This window comes from Macrosteles quadrilineatus, unplaced genomic scaffold (genome assembly GCF_028750875.1).
Source record: "Macrosteles quadrilineatus isolate MER2022 unplaced genomic scaffold, UCM_ALF_1.0 Scaffold_1__1_contigs__length_201487025, whole genome shotgun sequence".
Classification (NCBI taxonomy): domain Eukaryota; kingdom Metazoa; phylum Arthropoda; class Insecta; order Hemiptera; family Cicadellidae; genus Macrosteles; species Macrosteles quadrilineatus.
The window spans coordinates 85,745,177-85,763,931 of NW_026542594.1; the positions used below are offsets into that span (position 1 = coordinate 85,745,177).

The 18,755-nt window shown below is 36.5% G+C and overlaps 1 protein-coding gene across 4 annotated transcripts in view; it reads right to left on the reverse strand.

The window, feature by feature from the left end:
- The window catches only part of LOC128990407 (U4/U6 small nuclear ribonucleoprotein Prp3), a 116,555-nt gene that overhangs the window by 80,511 nt on the left and 17,289 nt on the right, over positions 1 to 18,755 (reverse strand). For all 4 annotated transcript variants that reach the window (XM_054401959.1, XM_054431589.1, XM_054416709.1 and 1 more), the window contains exons 2-3: positions 13,102 to 13,262; positions 9,828 to 10,084 (exon numbers count right to left, since the gene is read on the reverse strand). In XM_054401959.1, coding sequence (XP_054257934.1) covers positions 9,828 to 10,084; positions 13,102 to 13,246 — 402 coding nt within the window. In that variant the 5' untranslated portion in view covers positions 13,247 to 13,262. The remainder of the gene's footprint in view (positions 1 to 9,827; positions 10,085 to 13,101; positions 13,263 to 18,755) is intronic.

The window sequence follows — 18,755 nt, forward strand, 5'->3', positions numbered from 1 at the left end:
AAGTCGTGTTTCTTTATGTTTATTACGAACCTAAATATTAATTATTATTCATATAGAAATGTTCTGCTATAAATACACTCATTTACACACATATTAAATTAAAATAAATCCTACAATGCCAAGGAGATTGGAAAATCACAAAAAATAATATTTCCGATAATTATGATTTTATCTTAGTCTTATCTAAAGACACATCCTTACCACATTCCTTTCATCAAGGTAAAATTACTACTAAAATTAAAATATAAAATGAAAATATACGCCAACATTTTTTAACAAGGTGGGCTTTAGTCTCTTATAAGGAAGGGTTATTGGCAAAATGTAATTGTTAGATACAAGACCAATCTTAGATGATTTGAGATTTGAGACATTATTTTTTGAAAATGTTAAGGGGTTTTTTTACATACTGATATTTTAAAAGTGGATGACAATTTAATAGAATGAAATAAATGAACAAATGAATGGCATTAGATTTGATGAACACATTAAATACTTTGAACCCATTTCTCATATTTACTATGTTACACCAAACCTACACAACTCCTTTGAGCAACTGTTAAAACAGATAAATGGCTAATTCTTGGTGAATACTACTTTCTTGTTATATGTGTTTTGGAAATATAGTTCTTGTTACTAGATTGACTATTATCTTTTCATTTGTTAGAATTTAACTATAATAAAAAATGAAATAATCCCCTCTATAGCTTTCTGACTATATTTTGAAAAGTAATAAGTTTACTGTACTTGTAATAATAACCATACGTAATAATAATGATAATACGTTTGTAATAACGCACAAAATTAACTATTTTTATAATATTAATTATTTGTAATACGTATTGTGTATTTGTAATTGACTAATAATTATAGTTTAATGTATTATTGTTTTTGGTTACACTAAAGTGGTATTTAATTTGACTGTATTATTTATAATTTCACTGTGGTATCTCTAAAATATACTTTTACTATTATTGAACAAATTATTAAATAAAATAAAAAGACCTAATAAACAACTACTTTTAGTGGAAACTAACTATGTCGTAAGATATTTTTCTGGTTACCATAAAAGCAACTAAACAATTGTTATAGCTAAAAAGTATTGTTACATCTAAAAGAGTATACTGTAGTGTGTAAGTAGATACCTAATTACGATGCTAATTGTATTTCTCTTTGTCGTTATAAAAGACACATTATTGATTTGCCTGAGTTTAACTAAAATTACTATGGGGTATTAAATAAAGATATCTAAAATTGACTTTTGTTTCAGGTAAAAGATATCTATACTTATAGGAGATTTAACACATACATATTACATTTACTGAACTGTTTCTTTACAGATAAACTGTGGTTAATGAGAAAATTAAATTTGATAGGTACTCTGAGAAAATAAATAAATACTATGCATCTAAATAAAAAGTATACTCTAAAAGAGGGACTTACAATTTATGGTGTTAAAACTTTACTTTGAGGGTACCCCAGGTTTAGCTGGTGAGGCCAGTGTCTTGGCGTACGTGTTGGTCGGTGGGGTGGTGACAGTGGTGGCGGCGGTAGAGGCTGCGGAGTCAACCTCACCGGGGGTGAAACTGATGGAGTTAGTTGGGGCAGCTGAGTTGACCTCTGGGGCGGCGGCGTTCCCGGGGGCGGCGGCAGAGGCTGCGGAGTCGACATCGCAAGGGGTGAAGCTTGGGGCATCTGAGTTGACCACTGGGGCGGTGGCGTTCCCGGGGGCGGCGGCTTCGGAGACCTCATCTTTGAGAGCGGCAGGTCCAGAAGAAGAACGACGAATTCGCTTGAGATCGTTTTCAGTTTTTACTCGGATGGTTTTCCCTTGTTCCGTTTGCTTGACGAGTATGCGCCCGTCCTTCACCCAGACATAAGCCAGGCATTTCTCTTTGACCATATCCCTGCCTAAGTTAAAGACCTTTCTAGAGTGTTCGGTCAAGTGCTCATTAAAGTAGACAGTCGAATCAGGAAAGATACGATGGATTTCGTTGGCTTTTAAAGATCCCTTTTCTTTTCTAGCGTCTAACCATTCAGATTTAATAGTTCTGGACGAGAATTTCACGACAATCACGGGAGGACGACCTTTGGACATTTTATTTGAAAGACGATGGGCAGCCGACACGTCATACCGGTGGAAGTTAATATTGAGGACTTTGGCAATGTCGGCTAGGATCATGAAGACATTTTCGCCTTTAAGCATGGGCACTCCTGTGATAACGATATTATCTATACGGGAATATTGCTGCATCTCTTCGATTTCAGTCTGCATATCTAGTATTTTGGTTTGTAGTTCTATATTTTCTTCCTGTAGTTTCTCTACATTTATGTCTGTAGCTGTTATTTTACTCTTCACTTCATCATATTGTAGTTTGACTTCACCGAGGCCCGTTGTTAGGATATTTATATCACATTCGACTTTATCTAATTTATTTTGTGTTTGCTGCCACATTTCAGAACTTTCCTTCCGTAACCCGATGAAAGATTCATTAGTGTCTTTACGTAGCGCGGCTATCGCATCTAGTATAGTCGCCGTATCGCGATCAAGACCCATCTTGCTGTTCGTCGATGAGTTTTCGGATACACAGCCTTCGCACTTGTATGAATTCCTAGTCAGCCTCTTCGAAGAATCTCCAGACGCGTTCCTGCAGCAGGTTAAATGGAACGGAGAATTACAATCCGTGCATTTAATTAAGTTTTTCTGCTGATCAATCAGTAGTTCACATTTACCGCACTTTTCACTTGTCATGTTCTGAGCCACTTTACTGTATAAAAAACACTTTTCACCAACGCCACTTGGCTATCCCCGATTTCACCAGCCGCGTAAATAGTTTATTAATTATAAAAAATCACAATAACACAACACACTAACAGGTATGAGCTGGACAGTTTGCAACGAGGAAACTAGCCGGACATGAACAGATAAGGAGGTCCGCTCTCCACGAGCGCCTGATAAGAACTGATTAAGTCTATTGGGTCTGATGATGATTGGGGTGTCCAATCGAAATCGATCACCACTTACCATCTTTTGTATATTTACCGTCTTGTGAGTAACAGTATAAGCGTAAATATATGTTTTAAGTGTTATAAGACGTATCTTTATCTTTATTTACTTTCCGTAATACTCAGTCAAACAATTTTAAATTTTTTTACAATATCAAATTTATAGATTGACATAAATGAATTTTGTAATTTGACTTGATTTCGATTTTAATGAATGTCAACATTAAAAAAAAAAAATTACAGAAATTATATTAACATTCACATTCGCATTGACTCCAGCATAACCGATTTGTTACACGTTAATAATGTTACTAATCAATCGGAAAGTGATCGAAGACGAAGGTTAAGCCATCGAGTTTTGGCTAACATTGTTGTGCTTCCTTGGTCCTTGGTCCTTGTTGATCATGATAAGATCGAACTATTTGCTATGTAGCGGCATTTCTAACACATCATAAAATCCACAATAATTATTCAATGAAGCCTGTGTAGGCCTATGGATGATATGTAAACTTTGTTAACGTTTATGGTTTTCATTAAAACTAATATTAAAAATTCAGTTTTTCTCAAGTCACAAGCCTATCGCATAAAAAATACAATATCAAATAAGACACTATTATTTTAAAATCTGTAGGCCTATGTACTACCATGTAAACACGACAACTTTGTTTGCTTTGAAACACAAGGTTCTGTTCTTGTAAAACCCGACAAAATTCATATACTAATTCACAAACCAATAATTCATCGCTAATTTACAGGCTACTAAAAAGATTATATAAGCTTTTCCCAAGTAAGCTTAGAACATTTCAATCACAACTTCAACTGATAATTTAGTTGGACGGACCGAAAGCAAACATGTTTGTTTTATTATTCAAAATGGGATAATAAATGGTCAATAAACGTCTAAACAAGATGTAAAGGCTCTTAGTGTAAGATTCCAGCTAATGTCGTCATTTGATTATATTTTATGATCCACATACCGTTTCTGTTCTCATATCTGTGGAATAATGCTATCAACTATTTCTTGATCGACTGAATTTAAAAGTCAACAGCTGATCTTATGCCTTTGTTTACGAGGGGGTGTCCAAAAGTTCCCGGAATAGCTCTGCTGTGGGCGGAGCTTGCGTAGTACAAATTCTCGCCGCTTGGCTCATGTAGCGCAGCTTATAGCCAGTTCAGTGCCGCCTGTTGCGTTGACCTGACGTGTTCTGTCCCCGTGCAGTAATAGTTTTTGCTAGTGCTGTTTTGTGATTTTGTCGTTTTTTACAATGGCAAGTTTGAGTGAACAGCATGCAGCTGTGAAATTTTGTTTTCTACTTGGCAGCTGAAACATTGAAATGTTGAAGACAGCCTACAAAGACGACGCTATGGGGAAAACCCAAGTGTACGAGTGGTTTTCTCAGTTTAAAAATGGTGACATGTTAATTCAGGACAAACCTCGTTCTAAACGACCATCAACTTCACGAACAGCCGAAAATCTTGTGAAAGTGAAAGAAATTGTGCTTGCAGACCGACGACAGACTATCGAGCAAATATCGATTTTTGTCCAAAATAATTACATGTGATGAATCTTGGTGCTATGGGTACGACCCTGAAACCAAACAACAATCCAGCCAATAGAAAACGGCATCATCACCCAGACCAAAAAAATGCCGTCAAGTCAGATCAAGTGTCAAAACAATGCTCATTTGTTTTTTTGATGTGAAGGGGATTGTCCATTCAGAATTTGTTCCACCAGACCAGACAGTAAATCAAGTGTTTTATCTTGAAGTCTTAAGAAGACTACGGAACAGCATCCGTCGCAAAAGACCTGATTTGTGGCAAACAGGGGACTGGTTTTTTCACCACGACAACGCGCCTGCGCACACGGCAATCTTTGCCGCCCAGTTTTTGGTTAAAATGGCATGGTTAAGCTACCACACGCACCCTACTCACCAGATCTGGCTCCGTGCGACTTCTTTTTATTCCCACGGATGAAAAGGGGCATGAAAGATCTTTGATTTGACAGCGTGGATGATGTCAAGAAAAAAACAACGGAGGAACTGGCAGCCATCACTGAAGAGGAGTTCCAAGCATGTTTCCAAAAGCGGAAACGATGGGATAAGTGTATAAAGTGCAATGGAGAGTACTCAAAAGGTGATAAGGTTGTTTTGTAAAAAAAAAAATATGTATATATTTTAAACAAAATTCCGATTATTTTTGGGTACCCCCTCGTATATGTCAAATACTGCTTCCATGAGGATTACATTGAAACTCTGAGACCCTGTGGGGCGGATTCCTAAGAGATTTTGTTAACGCCATATAGATGTTGGCACTCACCGATATGATAAAGACCACCATGAAAAATTTGAAAATGATTGCTTCAGCCGTCTATGAGGAGTTTGCGTATTACAAAATGCATAAAAGTCTACGTATAAGAGCTTCGCTCACTTCAATCACTGCGCTCAATAAGTAAACACAATCATATAACTTTTTATTTTAGATTACATAAATTATAGTTGATTGGACTGTTGAATTGTAGTCTGTATATTTTTGTAATAACAAAATGCAAAATCTCAGTTATCAGAAGAATTAAATTAAAAGTTTAAAAAAGTCATAAATAAATAATATACTTTTTAAATGGTGAGTTAGAAAAATCAGAATCAATTTTTGTTATTCAATTAGGCTACTTCTATGCTATTTTACTTATAACGACTTTTTTTTCTAATTAGGAATTGAAGGAATTGGAATCAAGAATCGAGAATCTATTTGCAATAATTTGTATCGGAATCGGAATGAAAAAAAGAGGAATCGACCCATCTCTAAAATAGACACATCCACACAAGACAAGAAAAATCGGACTTAGAACAAATCAATACTAGAAACGTTCCTGTTCTTAAACTCAACAAAGGAATACACTGTTTTAAATGCAGTAACAAGAGACATGCAAATCACGAGGATTGCCCTGCTATGGGTGCTGTTTGTAATGCTTGTAATGGTAATAATCATTTTGAAGGCAGGAAATGTGGTTGTTGCTAGACCAAAATAGTTAAATCAAATTGAAAATGATCAATGTTGAAATGAACAAACGTATGGAGAAAAAGCTTTATGATCCAGGGGCAGCTTACAGCATTATTGGAGAAAATCTGTGGAAATCGATTGGATCACCAACACTTTTGCACTGTGAAAATCTTACTGCCTACACAGGGGTGCAAATTGAAACACTAGGCGACATCGGTTGGTAATTCAAAAAAATTAAAGCTTATAGTAGTCAAGAAAAATGATGTTCTTCTATTCGGATTGGACTGGGTACTTAAGTTCAATCTTCCTTTTCTTTACCACCAGGTGCTGAAGTATGTACAGTTACTCGGCAACCGAACACTACCACTTGTGTGAATAGCACAGATTTGGAAAGCCGAATTGTTGCTGACTTCCCAGAAGTGTTCAATCCTTCTCAAGGCACAATCAAAATTAGTAAAGTAGTATTTCACTTGACCCAAGACACCGTTCCAATTATTTTAAAACCAGCGGTTAGTAGAAAACCAGGTCTTGACGCCAGTGAATACGGGTGAGGAGCCTGTTACATGTTCTTCACCCATAGTGATTGTAGTAAAACCTTTGGGAGCAGTACGCATATGTGCTGACTTAAAAAACACGATCAAAAAGTATATATGATTTTAGACAACTGCCCTATGCCCAGATTTGAATACATTACTGCAAAACTTACCGGAGGACAAGAGATTACAGTCATTGATCTCAAGGATGCTTACTTACAGATAGAAGTTGACACTTGCGTACAAAAATATTTAACTATTTCCACACACAAAGGATTTTTCAGATATTCCCGTCTTCCTTTTGGGATTAAAATCGCAATTTAAGGGGCATTTCAGTGTAAAATGGATCAAGTACTGGCGAACTTGGAAGGAGTTGCATGTCTTCTCGATGATGTAATAATCACAGCTCCCACATGAGAGGAGCACATACGTCGAGTTAGAGAGGTTCTAAAACGTTTTACAGATATGGGGATCCACGCACAAATGTCAAAATGCAGATGGTTACAAGAATCAATCAAATACGTGGGTCACATGATTGACAAAACTGGCATACATCCCACAAATGAGCACTTGGAAGCAATTAAAAACATGCCATCCCCTAAAAATGTCAAAGAATTGAGATCGATTCTGGGGTCAATCAACTACTATGGTAGGTTTGTTCCACATTTGCAGTCATTGTGTGTTCCCTTACATAGACTGCTAAAGAAAGAAGATAGATGGCAATGGATGGAACATGAGAAAATAGAAAAAAAAAAACAAAAACACACTTGTTAACTACAGCAGATACTTTAGCTCACTCGACGAATCATTGCCGCTGATACTAGCCACCAATGCAAGCGAGGTTGGTCTGGGTGCTGTTCTCTTCCACAGATATTCGGACGGGACTGAGAGGCCGGTGATATTCGCTTCAAGACGACTCGACTCTGCTAAAACCCTATATAGTGTAATAGAAAAAGAAGCTCTAGGATTAGTTTTTGGAGTAACACGTTTTGAGCAGTATCTCTATGGCAGACATTTTGAAATACGCACAGACCATAAAGCTTTAATAAAGCTTGATGGAGAACATGATCCAACACATAAGGTTGTTTCAAACAGAATCGCAAGGTGGGCTCTGACATTGAGTTCTTACGACTATTCCATAACCTACCAAGAAGGAAAGGAAAACAAAACTGCTAAATTGCTCTCAAGATTTCCTCTTGAATCAAAAATTAAGTCAAACGAAGAACGCCTAGGAGATTGCAACGGATCTCATCTATTCCATCTAAGGTCTCAGTATTTACCATTGACCTCAAAGAGCTTGCAAGAAGCAACGGAACAAGACACAATCCTCGCTAAAGTAATAAACTATCTTAGAAGTGGATGGCCAGAAAATATTACCAACAATAAAGAAGTTTTACTTTATCACAAAAAGTGTGCAGCACTTTCTTTTGAAAACGGAATTTTACTCTGGTTCGGTCGCATAGTAATACCTTCGAAACTGAGACCAAGAGTAATGAAAGTACTCCACGAGGGACATCCAGGAATAGTCGCCATGAAAGGCAAGGCGAGATTTCAAGTGTGGTGGCCTGGACTAGATAAAGACCTGGAAGAACATACAAAACATTGCGTTGGTTGTCAAGAGAACAGGCGCCTAAGACACGGAGATGCCACTCTTCTCGTGGACCGTCCCAATAGAAGTCTGGTCAAGAATCCACATTGACTTTGCGGGGCCATTCTTAGGTAAAATGTGGTTGATTGTTGTAGACACACAATCAAAATGGCTAGAAGTGATACCGATGTTGACAACAACTACAATATCTACTGTGACGCATAGCGGCACGCTATATTTCTTATAGTGTCAGCGCTTCGTGTGGCAGGGCTGCATGGCGAACTCGTCAGCCCACCGCGAGCAAGCGAACGGCTTCCCACACCGACCTTTCCCAACCGTCTTCCCACTTCGACCCCGGCCGTCCCTGTCGACAACGGTCTGGAAAGAAAACTGATCGTCCACTGTCCAGAAAACTCTAACTCACCTAAATGGATAAGTTGTTAGAATAACTACCATAGTAGTTACATAGATTAATATGTCAGGCTAGTTAGCAAACAAGGGGGAGACCTACAAGGGTCGTCCCGACATTGGAAATGTAGGTATTAGGAAATTTACTGGTCGAGCCCTTCAGGCTCGGACCATTTTCAACTTGATTAGTGCAACACGTTTTCCCCAGAAGTTTCCTTAGTTCTTCTCAGTAAATTGTTGGTTATTTCTTATTTAAGAAGTTCAATCACCAGCCAATCTTTTCATTAACAGTCATTTACTGGGTCACAAGTTTTGGAAGAATAGTTTTAATAAATTAGTTGTATTAGCATAAATCAAAGCTGGCTATGCAAGCTTCCGGTCTGGGTAAAAGATCTCCGTCCTCTGGTCCCCAACAGGTCTTTCATCAATTACTTTGGTAGCAGAATCAGCACAATTAATTTAGTTTTACAGTACCATAACGTACATCACTAACATTACATCACCGTCACTCAGTAGTTAGCACCCCTCAAAAGGCTACACCACTATCAATGCCTTAGAAGAATTGTTCTTAAGATTCGGATATCTGAAAATGATCGTCAGTGACAACGGTCCTCACTTGACATCTCATGAGTTCCAAACGTTCTGCAAAAACCTTAATATCATATCAAGCACCCTCGTATAACGCCATATCACCTAAAAAGCAATGGGTTAGCAGATCGGTGTGTTCGAACATTCAAAGAACCTATGTGTGCATCGCAGAACAATGCAGGAACCGTCCAAGAAAAGTTTCTTGTTCGTGTACAGAACATCTCCAAAAAGATCAACCGGAAAACCACCAGCTTTTATGATGTTTGGATGCGAACTACGAACAAAACTGGACCTACTTATCTCCGATTCAGTTACTAAATTAGATTAAGAATTAGTTAGACAACGATTGGACAAACACAAATCAAATGGTTATTATTTTCAAGAGAATAACCACGTCTGGGTGTTAAATACATTAGGATCAGGTTTCAAGCGAGGGAAGATAGTGAAGGTAAATGGACCCTATTCATATCTTATAAATGTCAATGGTATGAACTGGAGATGTCATGCAGATCATTTGCGAACAGTAGTCAGCTATTAGAAGAAGGGGGGAAGTGTAGTGTACCAACTGGTGCTTTATTGTCACATGTTTAATATTAATGTATATTGTTGATATGTTTTGAGTTTAGTTGTTTATTTACTCAAGTTAAATACACATCAATTTTACAAAATATGTCTTGCAGCTTATTCTCCACAATACTACATAAACGTACCTGGCTAGCAGATAGTACTTCTTTAACTTCTTTTGAGTTTTTCTCTTGTTGTTTCTCTTTTGTAGATTCTTTTGATGATGGTGTCACACCATTTTCTTCAAACTTACTCTTTTTTGAGTTGTGATTTTCTGGTTCATGATGTCGTTTCTTAGAGGGGGGAGTTTTCTGCATATTATTGCGCAAGTTGTCCAACACATCATATATTTTATCAGAAAGTCTCAAGGCTTTACTTGACTCTAAAAGTGAACCAAGCTTATCTGAAACACACATAATCAATACAATATGATGAAGAAATTAGTACCAATTTTTTGGGTTTAACACTACATCAGCACTTGAATTGGGACAAACATGTCCACACAATTTTAATTAAAATTAATTCCAGAATTCATGCTTCATCAAGAATGTCTTTTTACAGTGATTTGAAATCATTAAAAATATATATTTTGCACATGTGCAGTCACATATCTGGTTTGGCAAAGCACTATATGGCTCAGAAAAAAAAAAACAAATAAAAAACTAATCTGGATAGCATTTTAAAGGACCAAAAAAGAGCGGTTAGAATCATGCTTAAGCTGCAGAGTGATGAGTCAAGAACATTAATTATAATACGTTCGGTACCGCAATAGTACAAAATTTATCATAGGCCTATTAATATTATAAATGTGAAAGTTTGTGTGTTTGTTTGTTTGTATGGTTTGTTTGAAGTCCAATCACGCATTAACTACTGGTTGGATTGGGTTGAAATTTGGAATGATGATAGCTCACATTTCCGATTAACATATAGCATATTAACATATATTTTACATATTCATATCTCAAAAATCCTTTTGGGCTCCGCCCCAGTGGCTCTAGAATTTCCCATGTTAACCTTATAAGTATACAAGTTGGTTCAATGAATTCAATTGCATTAAAAGGTTATGTTATAAGGTTTACCAACAGGGTGTAGCACTATTAATTCTTTTTGCATTTATGACAACAGCTAATTTGAACCAAGCAGCAACAAAAAGCTGTGAGAACTTAAAATTTTTAAAATTTTTTAGGTGCAGTGGTAGAACATTATGGCTATGGTAGATGTGATATACTTAGTATACAGTAAATTATAATTATAGTAAACCAAATTTTCTTATAACGTACAAGTCCTCTCCTATTACAAACGGAAAGCACGAGTATAACTGCAATAAGCATTTTCTACTTAAATACGCCAACCCCGTATCTGCTAGTCATTCATATGGACCAGCGCCGCACATATGAGACCGCCAGTTTCTACCAATAGACTGTCGTCGTATGTGACGCCTAGTTACATTATGATAAACTGACGTCGCACATTTTCGTCGGGGTTCCAATGTTATTACAACGCTTATATCTTTGTAAAGGTCTATTTGAAGGCCCTGAATTCTTTGCACAGGTCTACAGGGATGTCTGTCGCACAACTGCGTCGATTGGTCGGTGGATATGATGATTGGTGACATCGTATGATAGTAGGAAAAACTATTCTTTACCCTACTTTGCTGCATCACTGTATGTATGCAGCAATATCCTACAAAGCTTTTATATTTGTTCAATTAAAAACTGTTCTTGAAAAATCTGGTATTTAAATTTCTTTCACCTAAAAACATAAACAAAAATAAACTGTCGTATGCATGCAGCGTTTGAGCTATTTCAAGAAAAATATTATAATTTCAACTATTAAATTTATTATATTTCGCTTCTTATGGTCTTCGCTATAGACCGCGCATTGCAAATATGCGACATTACAAACATTATCAAAAATATAAAAAAAAGAATATATTATTTACACATACCATTGCAGAGTAATACAAAGTTAACAAAGTTAATGATCACTGTTTAACAGGTTTTTGCCTGTGGTCTGCGTATACTGTTAACCAAGTGACAGCTGGTCTATGTGTAAGATTAAATTGTATATCTCCGTGGCAATGACCCGGCATATATGCAACGCTCAGTAGCAAACGTGTTAAGGACCTAAAAATCTTTACCGTTTACAGGCAGTATATATATATATATATATATATATATATGAATCAATAATTCCAAAAAAACAAGAAGTATATTCGGAACCAAAAGAAAACTCCCATGCTTATAATTTCAAAAATAAGAACAAAAATATATACAACCACACAGAACTAAAATTGTTGAAAAAACCCCATCTTATGTAGGTAATAGATTTTTTTAATTGATTCCAAATAATATTAAAAAAGAAATTGATCCAAACCAATTTAAAAATTATATTGAAAGAGTTTTTAATAAATTTAGCAATTAAAACCTTTGAAGAATTTTCTAGCTCCCTCAGTCGCTAGGTTAGTTGACATTATCTTACTAGATTTATAATATCATTTTTGTTGTTTTTATAATCATTCCTTATGTTTTGCTGTTTTTATCTTGTTGAAACTGTGTTATTATTTGACACTATTTATTGTAAAATGTACATACAAATGAATAAAAATATTTGAATTGAATATGTTATAGGCCTACAAGGATCTTGGTTCGATGTCGATTAGGGTTTATTGGTATTAAAAACTGTACAGCTAAATAGGGTTCAAGAATTTTCATTTCCTATACTATCTATAAGGTTCCATGATCCCTTTACATATGGGATCATACACTCAATCGTTTTCTAATTAACCTTCTTGGTACTAACCCACTGTTTACTGACTTATTCCGGTGGTATTGTTGTCCTATTCTAATTGCTGCGTCAATTGACGCATAGATGTTGGAGTATAGATGAGATAATGTTGGACTTGAAAGAAGTCTGTTCATTTAACATATGTTGTTGCTCAATCTTTATGGATTTGTAGATCTCAAATTCTTCGTAGCAGTCTAAAAACCGGCATTCCATAGATAACGGGAGAGGAGCAAGGACACCTCAGTCATGACCACGCATCTACCCGTGCCGCGTTCCGTAATGGCCAGTGACAAATATTTGTACAACGTCCATCCGTGTTTTCATGTTTTATGTGCGTGTTTTTGTGTTTACTGACGACCTCAATTTGAGTAAAATGGCATTTTTAACTGCCTGATGATGGGATTTCAATCCCGAAACCGGTCGCCTAAGACGACAATAGGATAACTTACGGACAAGTAATATAAACCATTTAATTCAAAGTGATCCTGGACCACTAAGCATAATGAAAATATATTTTGTAGGTATTGCTATCAGAAATTGATAGATTGTGGTATATCGTTATACCACTAATTTTTATACATTAGTTAGCAAGATTAAAACACATAAAAAGTCAAATAAAAGCCAAGAACTAACCAGCAGTTTTTCTCTTATCATAGCCTGATATAAGACAGTTCATTGCAGTGGTGACTAGAGTGGATTCATGAAATCCAACACATTTCTCAACGGCTTTTTCCACTTGCAGCTTCATTTCTTCACTTTCTTTTTTAGATAGTGCCATTATGAGTGGTGTGGTTCTGAAATAAAGAAGAGAAAATGATAAGATCGGACTTAACAGATAGTGTATGCTAACAAGCTTTAAACTGATGAATACATCATTTTAAATAGCCCTATGAAAATAACATAATGCTTCAAGGATCAAGATGTTTATCCACCATTAAGTAATACAAACCTACGCTACAATAGGCTTTATCAGTTATACAACAGCATTGCAATGAGACAGTACTGTACCAATAAACTAAAAAAACCTGTCTGGGCCCAGTTGCAAGCTGTAGATATACAGATTTAGTGGCCAAGGAATAACATAGACTGGCAATATCAATACTATACATAGCATAATGCTCTAAAGTCGATTTGTATTTAGCTACGCTACACATAAGTCTTTTCCATTTCCCTCTGCAATTTTTCAAAAAAAAACCAACAACAAAAATATTCCAGAATTGAGATAAATTTCAGAGGTTTTTCTGTAAAAACTACCTAGGCTAAATATTGTTATGACGATAGTAGGAATCTCAATTGTAAAAATATCTCATCTTACAGATGAGAACACAACAAAATTGTGTGTAAAATTAAAAATACATAAAAAAGTTGGTGTTTGAGAAAGTATTACCTATAATTTCTTGGTCAGGTGATTTTTGTCATTAAGAAAGTTGGATACTTTCCTGTTAAAGGGAACATTTATTTTCAATGATTTTTTTTCAATATATCAAAATTTTATTTTTTGATCCGATTCAGTTGCGGTCCGAGCGCCGATGAGGAAGGACCTCTTATCTCGTCGTTCCAACCTTATCTGAACGCGTGCCTAGTCCTGCTCAGTTCCTACATTACCGTCTGTTTTAGGTTATGTAAGACTTTGCAACACATGTTATTTATTTAATTTTTTTTTCATTTCTGTGAGTCAGCATGAGTGTTAAATGCGGAAAGTGCGACGTCTTATGTTCGCCCGGTGATACTACCGCCAAGTGTACCGCTTGCAAGTCTACGTTCCACGCCATGTGTGTGCGCGGCTTTACTTAAACTAAGACTCGTTCGTGGAAGTGCGGTGAAGGGTGCAGTGAAGAAGCCTCGTCAGTGTCATCCCTCGATAAAGACTCAAGTGAAGATAAATCATGGTTTCTCAGTGCCCTAGATGACCTAAAAACTAAAATCAATTCCAACACAGATGAAAGGGTATCAGCTCTTCAACAACAGCTGTCTGAGTTTAAAATGCAGTTAGACACCATAGTCCGGCGCACAGACTCCGTGGAGACGTCTCAACAGCATCTGGAAGAGAGATGTACAAAGTTTGAAGAGGAAAACGTGCGGCTTCGCGACGAGCTCCGGACGACGCGCATGCAACTCGCTGACATCGAGCAGTACACCCGTGTCAACAGCCTGGAGATCACCAGCATTCCTGTAACTGCGGAGGAAGACATTTACACCTGTCTAGAGATGCTAGCCAATATCATCGGCGTTGCATACAGGAGGGCGGACATCTCCATTGCTCATCGGCTTCGTTTGTTCTCGGACAAACTCGACCACCCTCCTATCATCATTCAATTCACCTTGAGAACAGCGAAGGACGCCTGGCTGTCAGCGGCGAGGCGCAAGAAGACCATCGAGACCAGGGAGATCGCCGCAACCCTTCGTCCAGGGAAGGTGTACGTCAATGAGCATCTGACACCTCTCAACAAAACCATCCTGAGACGGGCCAGACGTCTGAAAAAGGCAGGGAAGCTGCACTACGCAGATTCGTCAATGGCAAGATCCTCATCAAGATGTCCGAGGAAGCAGCCGCCATCCGGATCCAGCAGAAGGCAGATTGGATAAATATGATAATGTTGAAAAGTAATTAGGTAAAACTAAAATTTTTTTCTTAATTTATTTTAGGCATGCATAAAATATACTACCAAAATATACATACAAATCTACCAAAATCAAATTTATAATATTTTAATTTCATGATAAATTTATATGTTATTTTCAGTTATGTTTTCTTCTCTATGCAGGGCTACTAAGTTAAAGTAATTACATTTTTATCAAAATATTTATAGATCTCAGTTCGGTAACTTTGCTCTTTGAATTTAAATTTATTTAGATTCACTATTTTAATGATTCATTTAATCAAGGTTGTTGTCTATGTTATGTTTATGAATTTCAAATTATTTAATAGTATGCTTCTTACAACATTAATATGTTTCACTATTCATTAACTTTTTATTTATTTATTTGCAAGGGTTGACTTATTGTTTTACTAGCTTTTATCACTACTATTGACAGAAAATTTTAATTGAAAATTAGTATGGTTTCAGGAGTGACAAAACATATCTTATGCTTTATTTGATATTAATAAATGCATTAACGAGACAATTTATGGCAACAAACGAAGTATGTTAATATTTTTAGATTTGAAAAAAGCTTTTGACTCAGTGGACAGAAGTCGATTGTTGCGTAAACTTGAGCTTGTCGGGGTGTGCGGCACCTGGCTCACTTGGTTCAGCAGCTACCTCTCTGATAGGCTACAAACTGTTGCACTTGGTGAAGTGTCAAGCGATGTTTTGCCAGTGGAGTATGGTGTGGTCCAGAGTTTGTCCCTTGGTCCTGTTTTATTCCTCATTTATATTAATAATATTTCTAAAATTCAAACAGATGGAAAATTAACATTAAGAAGGGTTTTCCTAGGCGCGGAAGTGGAGAGCGGAGAGAGGAATGCGGAGAGCGGACTCCACTTGTCTTAGGCAATTTAATGTTACTGTTTTCCTAGAAGCGGAGCGGAACACCATGTTAATCTCGATTCCGCTCTCCGCGTTCCTCTCTCCGCTCTCCGCTTCCGCGCCTAGGAAAACCCAGCTTTAGGCCTATTTGCTGATGATACTCTAATATTTGTAACCGGAGCTTCCTGGGAGGAGGTTAAAAACAAGGCAGAATCAGACCTCTGTTTGCTAAAAAATGGCTTGACCAAAATGTATTGTCTCTTAATATATCTAAGACAAAATTTATGCCAATTTCATTACGCAAGATAACCGAATACAAACTTGATAACCTAACTATTCATAACTGTGGAAGTCATTCCAATAACTCTTGTTCTTGTAGTAAAATTGAAAAAGTTGATTCATACAAATATCTTGGTATTGTTTTTTATTCAAAGATGAATTGGTCGGAACACGTTGAATATCTAAAAAATAAATTACGTAATATATATTTATGCATTTAGGCAACTTAGTGATATTCTCGAAGAGCAAGAAATGAAAATAGCATACTATGCATATGTTCATCATTGTTGTCTTTTGGAATTATTGCTTTTGGTGGTGCTTACAAAACTATCTTGCAACCTGTTTTTGTAGTGCAGAAAACAATACTTAAAGTTGCTTTTAAAAAACACTTTAGATATTCAACTGACGATCTTTTTGTAGAATCAGGAGTTTTGACAGTTAGGCAGTTATTTTTAAAATTTATTTTAGTTCACATGTACAAAAACTTTGATGATTTTTTTGTAAAAATTACTCATTCCCACAATACGCGCTTTTCTCGAAATCTATATATATAAAAGGCAAAGCCCTCACTGACTGACTCACTCATCACTAATTCTCCCACTTCCCACTTACCTAGAAGGCTGAAATTTGGTACACTGATTCTTTAGGCATTAAATAGGAAAACTAAGTGGTTTTTATTCTGATCGGACTCTCGGGCTCCGCCCCAGTGGCTCTGGAGTTTCCCATGTTAACCTAATGAGTACTCATATTTAAATAGAATTAATGAATCTTAACAGCTGTTTCAATTAAACAAGTTGGTTCTGTTCTATGATATTAAATAGCATTAAAGTTACAAGGATTACCAACAGAGTGCAGCACTATTATTTTTTTAATATTTTACAACAGCTAATTTTAAACCAAAAGTGAGTGAGCGTAGCGAACGAACTTCAATCCGGAGGCGAGTTAGCGTAGCGAACGAGCTAACCTGAAGGCAAGTGAGCGCAGCGAACGAGCTCCAACCTAAAGGTGAGTGAGCGTAGCGAACAAACTTCAACCAGGACGTGTGAGCGCAGCGAACGAGCTCCAACCTAAAGGTGAGTGAGCGTAGCGAACGAACTTCAACCAGGACGTGTGAGCGCAGCGAACGAGCTCCAACCTAAAGGTGAGTGAGCGTAGCGAACAAACTTCAACCAGGACGTGTGAGCGCAGCGAACGAGCTCCAACCTAAAGGTGAGTGAGCGTAGCGAACGAACTTCAACCAGGACGTGTGAGCGCAGCGAACGAGCTCCAACCTAAAGGTGAGTGAGCGTAGCGAACGAACTTCAACCAGGATGTGATTGAGCCATGCGAACGAGCTCACATATGAAGTTAAACGGGGCAAAGCCCGCGGGTACAGCTAGTATTGGTATAAATGTTCCACAAACTTTAAAATCATTTTCATATAAGAATTGCTTTCACTTAACCCAAATCATTTATCGTAACATGTGTAACAGATATCAAAATGTCAACATTCTAAATTCACCCTCTCTCTCTCTATTTAAGAAGCATGTTGTAGGGTGGCTTGTAGGACTGAGTTCAGAGGATACAGAGGCCATATTATCGTGTTGGGCAGACCTGACTGTTGACCCTACACTCCACTACACAATCACTGATACACCACCTTCACTCACCACTATCCACCTCTCCTCTTCAGTCTTCACCACATTTTGATAAATTACCTCATTTTGCACTAAGAGTTTTATACCGTCAATTTAATTCCAGAACACTAATAATCCAGTTTCAAGCAAGACAAATATACAAATTTTAAATTATACAAATTATTTTTTGTTTTCCTATACATTTTTTACCTCCCATTTAAATTAACTATTTCGCAACTCGAGTCTACTATCGAGAGCACAGGCTCTGCCTATGTAGACTTTTTCCTTTGTTATAAAAGGTATTTTATTTTATTTTTTTTTTACATTTTTGTTCGCTTTATTTCTACAGTATAATTTATATTTTGTTATCTAGTTAGTAATGTTTGCTGTATTATATTTAAGTATAGAAAAAAAATACAATGTAATTATATGTAGGGCCTATATAATTAATGGGAAATAAAATATTATTTCATTTCATATATTGATAGGATTAAAAAATTGAAACATATCACCTGACAACTACGATAAATAAATATTGTTCGGTATTATCAACATGAACAATAATATATATATCAAGATTAAAATTACAAACAGATATATATCTTAATGGTTCAAAATTAAATCAAGTGGAGCACACTGAATTCCTTGATCTAATATAAGACCAGCATTTAACCTGGGATAAGCATGTGAAACATGTGGTAAAAAAATCTACAGCTGGTATTTATGCTTTGCGACAAATGTCTCATGTCTCAAGCATTGAAACTCTTAAAACTATTTACTTTGCTTTAATAAATTCACATATAGGTTATGGAATAGAGCTATATGGTGGTATCACAAAAAAAACCTGGACAAAATTCTACGTCAACAGGAAAAAGCTCTTAGAATTATCTTTAATATAAAAAACAGAGAACCGAATCCTTCA